Source organism: Scyliorhinus torazame, chromosome 10 (genome assembly GCF_047496885.1).
Source record: "Scyliorhinus torazame isolate Kashiwa2021f chromosome 10, sScyTor2.1, whole genome shotgun sequence".
NCBI lineage: Eukaryota > Metazoa > Chordata > Chondrichthyes > Carcharhiniformes > Scyliorhinidae > Scyliorhinus > Scyliorhinus torazame.
Window position 1 is genome coordinate 234,112,795 of NC_092716.1, and position 12,976 is coordinate 234,125,770.

A 12,976-nucleotide genomic window follows, 5' to 3' on the forward strand; every position below is an offset into this window, starting at 1 on the left:
TAGATTATGTGGTAAAGGAAGCAATTCTTAGTGTGCGTGAGTTGGTTCCTGGGGTGTAAGGACAGAAATTTCAAAACACAAGACGACAGCCTGGACAAACTCATATTTAATTTGAGAAGGTGAAGCAAAATAACTTTAACTGTTGGATATGGGCATTAAAGATAGAGAGAATATATGAAGCCCTTAAATTCTTCTTTTGGAAGAATTTAAAGATTCACTTCCTTTGATTATTAGGATGCGTGTTGAGGAACAAAAAGTGAGGCAGCAGTGGTAACTACTGTGCCAGCCTTATTCCCCTTCCTTCACTGCCGGCATTTCAAAGGAGCCATTCTCTTCACAATAACGTGGTTCTCTCCACAATTGCCCCAGTCTTTGACTATTCCCATCAATTGCAGGAGGTGTCCAACTGTCCCAATATCTCCTCTTTCATCAATGTCCATGACCACAAACACTCCTCCTAGGCCAAGCAGCAATTTGGTATGCTGTATTCACTGCTCACAATATGGTCTCCCTATACATCAGGACAACAAAATGCAGACTGGGTGATCTTGATCGCTCGGCAGGACACCTCTCCTCGGTCCACAAGCATGACCCAAACTTTCTGGTCTCCTCTTTGCTCTTGCACTCACATTTCTGTCCTCGGCCTGCTGCACTGTCCTAATGACACAATGCGAGGACTGCACCTCATTTTCCCATTCGGCACCTTACAGCCTTCTGGACTCAACATGGAGTTCAACTTCAGACCATGAACGCAACTCTGCCTCCCATGCAGAATTTTTTTCTTTTTGCAAGTGCTGGTTTGAATCTTGTTTTTCACGTTTGATTTTGTGACGATCTGTTCCATTATTCTGCTATTAACATCCACCGTGGGCCAATGCTTTATTTATTATAACCACAACCACTGCCTTTCTGCTCAGAATCAGGCCATTCAGCCCAGCCAGAGATTCCCTCCCTTTGTTCTCCCTCCTCCTGACCCCAAGAACCTCTCTACCTGTCTTCAGTAAAGACCAATTCTGTCCCGCTCTCTCTCTCCACAGAGGATGCCAGACCGGCTGAGCATATTTGGATGGATTCTTCTCTCCAGTTTTGGAAGCTCAATGAGGGATTGTTCACTGCCGCCCATCCCCTCGCCGACAGGCGGAACCAGAGCGCGGGGGCCAGGCCGGAAGTAGCGGTCGGAGTGCGGGGTCGGTCGGACCCGCCGGAAGTGGCCGTTGGTAATGGCGGCGCTGTTCGCGCGCGCTGTTTTCTACCCGAGTCTCGGTTACAACGTCTTCATGTCGAAGGTGTGGGGCCGACACTGGTACGACCGCATCGACCAGACCGTCATCATCGGAGCCCTGCCCTTCCGCTCGCTCACTGAGGAGGTAAGGGAATGGGGGCAAGGGGGAGGGGACTGTGATTGGAGGGGGGCTGAGTTTAGGGGGAGGGGCCTGTACTCAGGGGGAGGGGCCTGTAGTCAGGGGGGCATGTGGTCAGGAGGCGGGGCCAATGGTCAGGGGAGTCCGTGGTAGGGGGACGGAGCTGTGGTCAAGGGGAAGAGCTTGTCAAGGGGAGGAGCCTGGGGTCTGGGAGGAGCTTGTAGTCAGGGAGGAGGGGCCTGTGGCTGGGAGGAGTGTACGGTCAGGAGAAGGGGTGTGCGGTCAGTGGGGGGGGGTGTGGTCGGTGGGAGGGTGTGTGGAGGTGTGGTCAGTGGGGGGTGGTCAGTGGTGGGGCTGTGGTCAGCGGGGGTGGGGCTGTGGTCAGCGGGGGGGGGGGGGTTGGTCAGTGGGGGGGGTGCGGTCAGTGGGGGGGCACGGTCAGTGTGGGGCGCGGTCAGGTCGAGTGCGGTCAGTGTGGGGGGAGGGGATGTACGGTCAGTGGGGGGGTGCGGTCAGTGGGGGGGGGTGGTCTGTGGGCGGGGTGCGGTCAGTGGGGGGGGGTCAGTGGGGGTGTGCGCGGTTAGTGGGGGGTGCGCGGTCAGGGAGGAGTGGTGTGCAGTCGGGGATGGGTGTGCAGTCTGGGGAAGGGGTGCGGTCAGGGAGGAGAGGTGTGCAGTCGGGGATGGGTGTGCAGTCTGGGGGGAGGGGTATGCAGTCAGGGGGAGGAGTGTGCAGTAAGGGGAGGTGTGTGCAGTCTGGGGGGGGAGGGGTGTACGGTCGGGGGGGGTGGGAGTGAGCACCTGAAGGAGTGTGAAGGGGGTCAGGGAAGGGAGAGGAAAGAGGGTCAGGGAAGGAAGAGGGTACAGAGGAAGAGAGTTTGGGGGGGGGGGGGGGAAGGGTCAGTTCTGGCAAAAAAAATAATCTGCTAACCTCTACCAGGAAACATTGGGCGAGATTCTCCACTCCGCGCCGGTTGGGAGAATCGCCTGGGCCGCCAACATTTCCCGGGACGCCGGTCCGACGCTCTCCCGCGATTCTCCCAAGCGGTGGGAATGGCCCCGTCGAGTTACGCGGCCTGCAGGCCGGAGAATCGCCGGAGACACCCAAAATGGCGATTCTCCGGCAACCCCGCTATTCTCAGGCCCGGGTGGGCCGAGCGGCCAGGCCAAAATGGCCGGTTCCCCCGGCGTCACACCTGGTCGCTGCCGTCGGGAACAGCGCGGGAACGCTGGGGGGGGGGGGGGGCATCCTGCACCGGGGGGGTACCTCAAATGTGGCATGGCCCGCGATTGGTGCCCACCGATCGTCGGGCCGTCCTCTCTGAAGGAGGACCTCCTTCCTTCCACGGCCCCGCAAGATCCGTCCGCCATCTTCTTGCGGGGCGGACTCAGAGAGAACGGCAACCACGCATGCGCGGGTGACGCCAGTTATGCGGCGCCGGCCGCGTCATCTATGCGGCGCCGCCTTTGCGCGGCGACAAGGCCTGGCGCGTGTAGATGACGCGGCCCCGATCCTAGCCCATTGTCGGGGCCTGAATAGGTCGGGATCAGAGCCGTTTCGCGCCGTCGTGAACCTCGACGGCGTTCACGACGGCGTGGGCACTTCGGTGCGGGAGTGGAGAATCCCGCCCTCTATGTCCCCTTGTTTCCGATTCATTTATCATGTTCCAATTTTTCTGATAATTTCAAAATGATTGGATTGCCCCATTCAATTTTAATTCACCTGAGGAAGGAGCAGTGCTCCGAAAGCTAGTGATTTGAAACAAACCTCTTGGACTTTAACCTGGTGTTGTGAGACTTCTTACTTTAATTTTCTACACGGTGAATAACTTGTTTCACGAGTCTTTGTCATTGTAACAAAGCCTCTCATTTCCAGCATAATTTTAGTAGTTCTACTTCACACTCAGTAGAGTGTGGAAATGAGGACTCATTCGATAGCTGCAATGCTTATACAGTGGCGTGCCCAAAATCACACTCAACACTTCAACTGCTGATTCATGTCATTACTTCCTTTCCCTTTGTTGTGAAGCTGTGTATGTAAAATAAAGCACCTAATTTCTCTGATTTATAGCTTTCTTTATTTCCAATTCTGCTTTACCTATGTACCTCTATCTGTAGATCTATATTCCTCCAATCCCTTTCAGATTTTAGTTGTGTGTGTTTTCACTTTTGATTTCCCCAATACGTGCTATTTTATATTTATCTCTCTGGACTCTATTTGGTGTAATGGTTAAGAAAACCAGCAGCATATTCCCCTAATCCACCTCTTGCTTTGTCTTCTTTCATGTTTTTCAATTTGCCATATCTCAAATGTGGAACTATTTCAGATATCTTTCTGGCCTCTCATGAGCCAACTTCTTTTCAGCTTGATATGTGGCTTTACTGAACTGTAAGTATCCTGTTTTTGTTCCAGTTTTCTCTGTTCCTTTACTTCAGATTTCTTGGAAGTGGCTCTTCATTTCTCTAGTTTCCTTTACCAGCTGTTCATTAAATTTCGCTACTGGTTTTCTTAGCCATTACACCATAGTATGGCTTTTCTTCTGGAAAAGCTGAAAGAGATGTTCCCTCTCTAGCTTCCTATAACCAACTGTTATGAATACAGTTTGCTAACAACACCTTTTTACAAATCCCAGCTTGTTTCTTTTTCACGCCGTAACCCTCTCTAAGCACAATAGAAGCACAGCTTGAACTGACCAAACCCCCACACATACAAACACCTTTGTCAACCATGAATCTTCTTACATAGAACCACTAAATCAAACCCACTTAAACCTATGTCTTATATCTAATATTTAACAATACAAATATGGTTCCCTTGAAACTACCTCTGTTTTTCTGACAACATTATACCCTTCAATAATTCGTGGTGTGTTTGGATTTGCAGTTAGTAAAGAAAGAGAATGTGCGTGGAATAATAACCATGAATGAAGAATATGAAACTAAATTCTTCGTAAACACAACTAAGGTGAGTGGAGAATTGAAACCAAATAAACAATGAGATTTCCCAGAGGTTAATGTACCGTTCAGAGTGAAAGAAGGCAGCACACTGCTTTAGTGTAGTACTGGAATGTTTAACAGCAAATAAAAAATACAGAATAAACTGGAGCTCTGAGATAAGGCAGTAATCTTTGTTATAGTCATTGTACATTGTGAAAAAAACATGGTGTAATGTTTGTCTATATTATCAAATGTCACCAGCCATTTTCATACTACACTTTATGCTGTGTAATTTCCATGCAGTACTTTGAAATGTGACTGAACAATACCATGCGTCAAATCAAATCAGAAAAATTGCATGGAAATGATTTTAGTAAGAATCTGTTCAAACTGCAGTTCTGCCCATTAATGTGACTCGCAGACATGAGGCAGAATTTTGTATTCCCTGCCAGTGGGGAGGGGGGGGGATGGTGTAAACTCTTCAGGTGGTATTTTGTCTGCTTGGTGTATTGCTGCTCATTTCCCTCAGACTCCCAGCTGCTCCGACCCTCCGCAATGTTATGTGGGATGGGCGAGGCCTTGGCCACCCTCGACACCACTGCCCCAATTGAGACTCTTAAGTGGCAAATTAATGACCATTTAAGGGGTACTACCCACCCAGACTCCATTATCAGGCTGGTGGGAGAAGTTCATGGGCAGGGGGGAAGCCCAGAATGTGACCCTGCTCAGTCCTCGGGCAGGAAGGGGATTTGGTGGCTGCCTGGGGTCTGGCCCCTATAGGTTCTTCCTCACCTCCTCTTCCCATCATGACATTCCTGTGCTTACCTTCCTTACCTTGGATTACTGGGACTTGCACTCTGGGGACTGCTTGCAGTCACAGTCTTGTCGACTGCAGTCTCTGCTGGGGAATAGACCGGCAGCTTTCTGACACGGGACTTCTTCCTGACTGAGGTGGAAATCTTGCCTCAGCCAATTAGCGCTCCACAGTTGTTTGCATTCCGAATTTTCTCCCCTGTAAGTACTAGAACATAACAATTAGGAGAAGTAGGCAATTCAGTCCTTTGAGCCTTCTCTGCCATTCAATCAGATCATGGATCATCTCTTCCTGGTCTCAATTCCAGCAGCTCTCTACCTGCTGCCCATATCCTGTTTTCTTTTGACAGAAATATATCTATCTCCTTCTTGAAACCATTTAATGACTCAGATTCCACTGCACTATGGGGCAGCGAATTACACAAATGCACCACCCTCTACAAGAAGTAGTTCCTCCTCAGCTCCGTTCTAAATCTACCACCTCTCAACTAAGATCCGTGACCTCGCGTTCTAGATTGCCCCACAGGGGGAACATTTGGTCTACGTTTACTTTATCAATCCCTTTTAGTATTTTATATACCTCGATCAGATCCCCTCTCATCCTTCTAAACTCCAGTGAGTATAAGCCCAAGCTGTTTAATCTCTACTCATATGTCAACCCTTTTATCCTCGGAATCAATCTGGTGAACCTCTGCTGAACTGCCTCCAATGCCACCACAAATGAGGAGACCAAAAGTGGACACAATGCTCCAGATGTGGTCTCACCAACTCCCCATACAATTGCAACAACACTTCTCTACTTTTATACTCCACTCTCTTGATGGGTTAAAGTTCCATTCTGGCCTCCAGTATTTTGTCCCAGTGATCTTAGATCATGTATATTAAAGGTTATTTAACCAGGATGGATAGCACACACAAGCCCAATCCTCTCTTTATTGGACATCCATACAATCACACTTTCTAGCATGTGCCACTCTACAGCAATCGACAAGCTGATTTGTTTTCCTCCTTTGGTTTGAGTTGTTGCTAACTTTTGGTTGGCTCTTAAATTATGCTCGATCTGTCTTTACTTAATTTGCTCTGTTTCTATAACCTTTGCTCTAGAGTCGCCAGGTATCTTCATGATACCACCACGAGGTTCAAGTTCAAGTGCTGATCAATCACTCAATGCACCAGTTAGTACCTTTCAAATCAAAACACATTTATTATACACAGTCAATCGCTACTCATGCATAAAACTCTACTTACTAGACTATCTCTAACACTAAAAGGCCTATACTTAGCTTTGGAACTGGCCCACCAGGTCAGGGGAACAAATGGCCTTTTGTTCGATTCTGAGTCTGCAGGATTCAAAGCTGGTATGGACTGGTAGCTAGGAGCGCCTATCTCGTAGCGTGCGTTGACTGGAGACTTACTTGGTTGGTGCAGCTACTAGGCAGGTCACTGTCAAGGGTTGTTTTGAGCTGCTGAGAGACCCTGCCAAGAAGGACGAATTGAACTTGGGATTCTATTTTATAGTCCCCAGGGGCTTCGTGCCCTTTTGGGCGGACCCAGTACCTGGTTCCAAGTGTTTGGACTACGTTCTGATCACTTGGATCGACTTCTCCAATACTGGAGCGGTTCCCTGATCACTGGATGGTTTCTAAGTGTCCGTTGGCCTTCCTTTGTCTTGGCTCCTGCTGGCGCCGAGGAGTCTGGCTTGGCCTTGTTTACCTTAACTGTTTCCAATTGTTCCCGGGGATCGCTCATTAATATGCAGATGGATGTTAGTTTCAGTGCTGTCTGGGTTCCTGCAAGTTCTGATACACAGGAAACTTTGCACCTGCTTGTTTTTCCTGCGTTGACTGAATTTCCCTGCATTCTTTGCGGATCTCCATTTTAAAGTCGGGAAGTGGCCAACCCAGGTGGCTACAGAGTGCAATGTACTAATGGTATTTATTGTACTACCTTCGAATTCCCTCAGCATCTGTTTCATTGCTTTTTGTGACCTGCAAGCGGACTAAAATGACACCAAAATACAAATTATACTTGATAAATGCAGAACCAGGGGTAACATGGGATTTGAGTTACTACTGACTTGGTTGCAGAAACAGGACCATCTTTCAGAGAAGGAACTCGTTAGTATTGGATGAAAATGTGGTCCAGTTGGAAATTCCCACTTACATACAGTAACACAAATTGCGCCCTTTTGAAGATTTTGTATTTGTGTGAACGCCTTTATCTATTTATTCTGTCAAAGGTATCTATACTGATATTTGAGAGAAAGGGCAGTACAAGTTTAGAGTGCTACTGTTCAGTGTCAGTTCTGAGTTTTCTTTTTCTTGGTATTATCGTCATTAAATGCACTGAATTTCTACCATGATCATTTAAGGCAAATAGACTTAGAGAACATCAAATGAATTATTCCGCACATGCTGCAAAAGAACTGAAGTGTGCTGTAATTTACATTGGAATGGTTTGAATGAACAAACCAGTTTTCTTTTTAATATGTGGGGAGTCGACCTATTCTGAGCATTGTCATTCAGATTTTCCAAGCTAAGTTCAGACTTGCCTTAGTGCTCCTGCTGCTTGGTTTTGTCGTGTGACCAGCAGTGCGATTGATTCTTTCCTGCAATGATATACAGAACTCAAAAATATTATTGAGAAATACTACTACTACTACTAATAATAATAATCGCTTATTGTCAGAAGTAGGCTTCAATGAAGTTACTGTGAAAAGCCCCTCGTCGCCACATTCCGGCGCCTGTTCGGGAGGCCGGTACAGGAATTGAACCCGCACTGCTGGCATTTTTCTGCATTACAAGCCAGCTGTTTAGCCCACTGTACTAATCCAGCCCAAGGGAAATACTATATTGTTTGAGATGTTACAAGATGTATGCTTTCAAGTGAAATCCCTAATTGCGTTTGTGTTTCAGGAATGGGAGTTACTTGGCGTGGAGCAGCTGCGTCTCAGCACAGTTGATATACTTGGAGTACCAAAATTAGAAGACCTGAAAAAGGGCGTTGATTTTGTTACCAAACATCGTAAAAATGGAAACAGTGTCTATGTGCACTGTAAGGCTGGACGATCACGCAGTGCTACCATGGTGGCAGCATATTTAATTCATGTATGTTGACTGGTGCTAAAGCTTTAAGTAACAAATAGAAGTAGCATATATATAAAGAGGTACTACCATGGGGTAAATTTTGAAGTCGGTATTTTATGAAAATTTGGAAACTTCAAATTACAAAATTGCAGTTGGAATGCTAAGTAATATACCTGTGATTGTAAATGTTCTTTGATTATCAGTACAATTTTAAAAGTGAAAGAAAGTGAGACTGAATGTTAACTCAGGATATTTGCCATCTAAATCTTCATTACAAATGCAAGATCAAGTGCAGAAATATATCTTCACTTCAAGCACCCTTGCTTTCAGCCTGTGGCAGGAGCAACGGGTTGTGGAAATGAAGGGTAGTTTTGCAGATGCAACAATGGTAGTGACCACAGTCTTGGTTCAGCAAGCTACTGGGTAAGATTTATTTTTGGTGTTTTTTAGGGCAGTGTCGTTTAGTACTAACGACAAAATACTGTAGCTGCTGGAAATCTGAAATTATAACAGAAAATGCTGGAAATACACCGCACGTCAGGCAGCATCTGTGGAGAGAGAAACGAAATTAATGTTGCAGGTTAATAACCTTTTATCAAGAATGTGAACTCTCTTCCTCCTGGCCTTACCTGCTGTGCCTTTCTGTTTTTAATTGTTTTCTAGTATATTGAAAAAAGAGATTGGCAAGAATTATTATCATAGTCATAGAATTCCTTCAGTGCAGAAGGGGGCCATTCGGCCTATCTAGTCTGCCCACCTAACCCCACCTAACCTTTTTGGATACCAAGGGGCAGTTTAGCTTGGCTAATCCACCTAACCGACACATCTTTGGACTGTGGGTGGAAACCAAGCACCTGGCGGAAACACACGCAGACACGGGGAGAAAGTGCAAACTCCACATCGACAATCACCCGAGTCCGGAAGTGAACCCGGGTCCCTGGTGCTGTGAGGCAGCCCTAATTTTAAAACAGTGTCCCCTAATTCTGGCCTCACCCACAAGAAGAAATTATAATTTGTACACTTTGAAACTCTTAATATTGAGAACTTTCATTGTCCAATTTGGATTTAGACAAGTTTGGATTAGGGGAGACTGTGTAATTTGTGTATCTACAAAGGTGATCAATTTAGTTGTCCCTCCCTAAGCTTTCTGAACTTTGGTGTAGCCCAAAACAGCACATTCACACCTATGAGAAAATACTGTTTTAGAGTTTTATCTTTAAGTATTCCTTTTAAAGTTGGGATATTAAAGCAAAATAATATGTACTTGTTTTAACTACATTGCATTAGATGTTTGATTTGATTGGGCTAATGGTCAATCAAAAAAAAACATTTATGGATTGACCTTTTTATTTTGCCATTTTTTGTTGTTGTTTTATACTTCCACTCCTTTTCTCATCTGCTTATCAGCCCTCCCGCCCCAACAACCTGCTTGACCTGAATATTACATTTGGTCCTGACTCCCCCGTGTGCAGCACCTCTGGTGATTGACTTAATTATAACTAAAGTTTACTTTTTAATTGTTAAATGTTCCTAATTAACTAAACCACCCCTTCCTTGTTTTCTTCCTGAGAATGTTACAACCAGAAATATATGTCCTGCCTGTAACCAAATTTCCCTTAAAGATATAACTGAGTGGTCATTTTAATGAGCACTTCTACTTCCCTTTATTTCTAGTGATTTGTGTATTTTATATTCCACATAGACTTTACCATCTATTTTCAATTTCTTTTGCTTTCTTTATTAACCCCACATTTGCACTGAAGTATGTCTCTTGAACTCACTATTCGTAAAACTGTTTTAACCTTTCAAATTATGTTTTTATAGACCTTCACCCACATTCCCTAAGGTAACTTTACCTATTATATCTCCAACTGAGCATATAACCTCACCCACTTTATCTGTACAGTAGCTGCTGGCCCAGTGTTTCTTCACTTTGAAACTATATGTTATAATATAATTTTAACATTACGCTCTCCTGCCTCCTCTTCCTTCTAACATAATCCAGTGTATTGAATGCTTTCAGTTCTTTCCCTAACAATGTTATATGCCTGATGATTTTTCAGTAAGTTTATGTTCCACCTTTGATGTTCGTAATATTTTATGTTGCAATTTACTATCTTTGTAGTGATGTGATTACGTACAAACAAAATAGGAGCAGAAGTAGACTATTCAGCCCTTCAAGCCTGCTCCATCATTCAATAAGGTCATGGCTAATCTGTTTGTGTTTTGAATACCACATCCGTATCTAGCCCCAATAACCTTTGATTCCCTTGCCTAACAAGACTCTATCTACCTCCGCCCCACCCTAAAATTATTCAAAGTCTCACAAACATCTGAGAGAAAAAATCCCCTCATCTCTGTCCTGCAAGACCGTTCAGGATCTAATATTCTTCAATCAAGTCACCCGTCACTCTTCTAAACACCAGTGGAAACAAGCCCAGCCTGTCCAACCTTTCCTCATAAGGCAACCCGTTCATTCCAGGTGTCAATTTAGTAAACTGCCTCCAACGCTTTGATTGAATCAACTAATCTTGTCCGAAATGAAACATATAAAAGTACTTGGCAAACATTCCTTTTTAACCATTTATTCCTAAATCCTTTCCTTCAGCTGCATCACTGGAGTCCAAAGACAGCATGTGATCATATTGCTTCAATCAGACCTCACATTCTTATTCGCAGCGGCCAATTTAAAATCCTGAAGAGCTATTACAGTTTACTGTTCTCAGAGGATCCAGACATTTTGGAAGTAAAAGGCGCTCCAGCTTTCAAGTCGTAAAGCACAACATTTGTGGACATATAAATGCGTAAACCTTTAAGTGATTCAAATGGTTTAGAATCAAAAGCGGTAACTGGACAGAATGTGATTGCAGCATCAACTTCCTGTGATCAGCAGCTTTCAGAGTCACCAGTTGATATGTTTGTTTCTGTTTATGTGGATTTGAAGACAGTGTGGTACAGTTGCACTGATGTTACTATCAGTCCATTTTGAACTTTTGTTGAGATGTTTACTATTTATAGACAATGTAAAAGCAACTTACGTCCAGGGAGCAGTTATTTAATTAAAAAAATTCAGAGATACTCGGAAATTGATAAAGCCCTTTAATAATTTCAGTGAAATTTAACATAACATTAGTTTGCTGAATTAGTACAGTAAACGCTGTATTGCAGCGTTTCCAAGGAGTTAATGTGGGTCAGTAAAAGGATATTTTACTTTTTCAGACAGTTGTTCAATGAAAACACTTTGGCTTCTGTTACCTGAATAAAACAGTAAAAGGATAGTATTTTTGTTATTTAGTGATTGTAAGCGTTAGCTGAATGGGGTTTCTTCCAGAATCCCATGCTCCCAATAAGGAGCTCTTTTTTTCTTACAGTGCTTTGACCTGTTCCCTGCTGAGGAGTTGCAGGACTATTCATAAGACACACCCATGATAAATTGGGTTATGATACGTAATGTATAAAATGTATTTCACTGTTGGAATGCAATTAAACAATTTTACACTTGTAGATTATGTCATTGAATTTAGCAAAATTAACTATTTCCTGTTTGTAGATTTAGGCAACACCAATTTTGATTTTTCTTTTTGCTAACTGGTATTGTGCACATTATTGTCGACATTTGGGAGAGTGGTTTGTGATATTTAATAATTTATACATGGTATTAACACTCCGTTAAAAACAATTTACCATCAAGGAGAAATTATCCTGCAAGTTAGTGAATGATCAGACGGAACAAATCTTTAACTGACATTCTCGGACTACCCAAATAATCAGTTGGAAAACTTCAAATACTTCAATCAATGGCCATTTAATTTCAATACTAAATTTAAGCATCCAACTAACATTAGGGGGTTAGGGGTGCATCCAAACCAAACAATTAACAAATAAAAGTGAAATACTGCACATGCTGGAAATCTGAAATACAAACAGAAAACACTGGAAAAGCTCAGCAGGTCTGGCAGCACCTGTGGAGAGGGAAACAGAGTTAATGATTCAAGTCTTCATGACTTTCTCGAGCCATAGGAACTCAAAGTTGCACATACAGTACTTTTTACCTACACCGGTACTTTACGTACTAAATAATCCGGTTTACAGAGCAATAACAAGGGGGTATCAATTTAAAATAACATAATGAGAGAGATTGGGAGAATTTTCTTTGAGCAGATAATCGTTACAGTTTGGAATTAAAGCAAAACTCATTGCATTGCTGAAGGAAAATATTTGCAGCAGACCCAGATAGGGACAGAAGAAGACAGTGGGAATAATTTTGGATTGTTTCAGCCGAAAAATGCCAAAATCCGCACCTTTTTTTGAGCGCCGACGTGACGTGACGAGTCCCCGGGCGATACACAGGTCCCGACGCGCGCTGCACAGGTGCAGTTCCCAATGCACGTGCGCAGTTCCCAGCGCAGATGCACATTATATTCCAAAAATTTCTAAAACCGATACACACTCGGCCCCAAGCATTTCGGACAACGGATGCTCAACCTGTATAGTTCCATGTTAGTGAAAACTTAATGGGAACAGCAAAATGAACTATTCCACAATTAAAAATAAAAACTGATGACTATGGGAAAATAATTAATTATTCAGTTTTGGTTGAATTAGTTGAGGGATAAATGTGAATCAGGAAAAGAATTTGACGGGGAAAGATTGTTTCCATATGACCTATAGAAGAGAGGCCTGGTTAAATTAGTTGTCTACATGACTAGAGTGTAGTTCAGAACAAGAGCGAGAGTGTGTTTCATTTCTGCTCTGGCTGAGGTATATTTGGAACCTGTCT

At 44.1% G+C, this 12,976-nt stretch overlaps 1 protein-coding gene across 1 annotated transcript; it reads left to right on the forward strand.

Annotated features, from left to right (window-relative positions):
* The first annotated feature begins 574 nt into the window (after positions 1 to 574).
* Positions 575 to 11,700, forward strand: ptpmt1 (protein tyrosine phosphatase mitochondrial 1). The gene is made up of 4 exons (XM_072466595.1): positions 575 to 1,367; positions 4,245 to 4,325; positions 8,026 to 8,217; positions 10,805 to 11,700. Exons 1-4 carry the CDS (start codon positions 1,221 to 1,223, stop codon positions 10,970 to 10,972), a joined length of 588 nt encoding a protein of 195 aa, XP_072322696.1. The 5' UTR covers positions 575 to 1,220; the 3' UTR covers positions 10,973 to 11,700.
* The last annotated feature ends 1,276 nt before the right edge of the window (positions 11,701 to 12,976 follow it).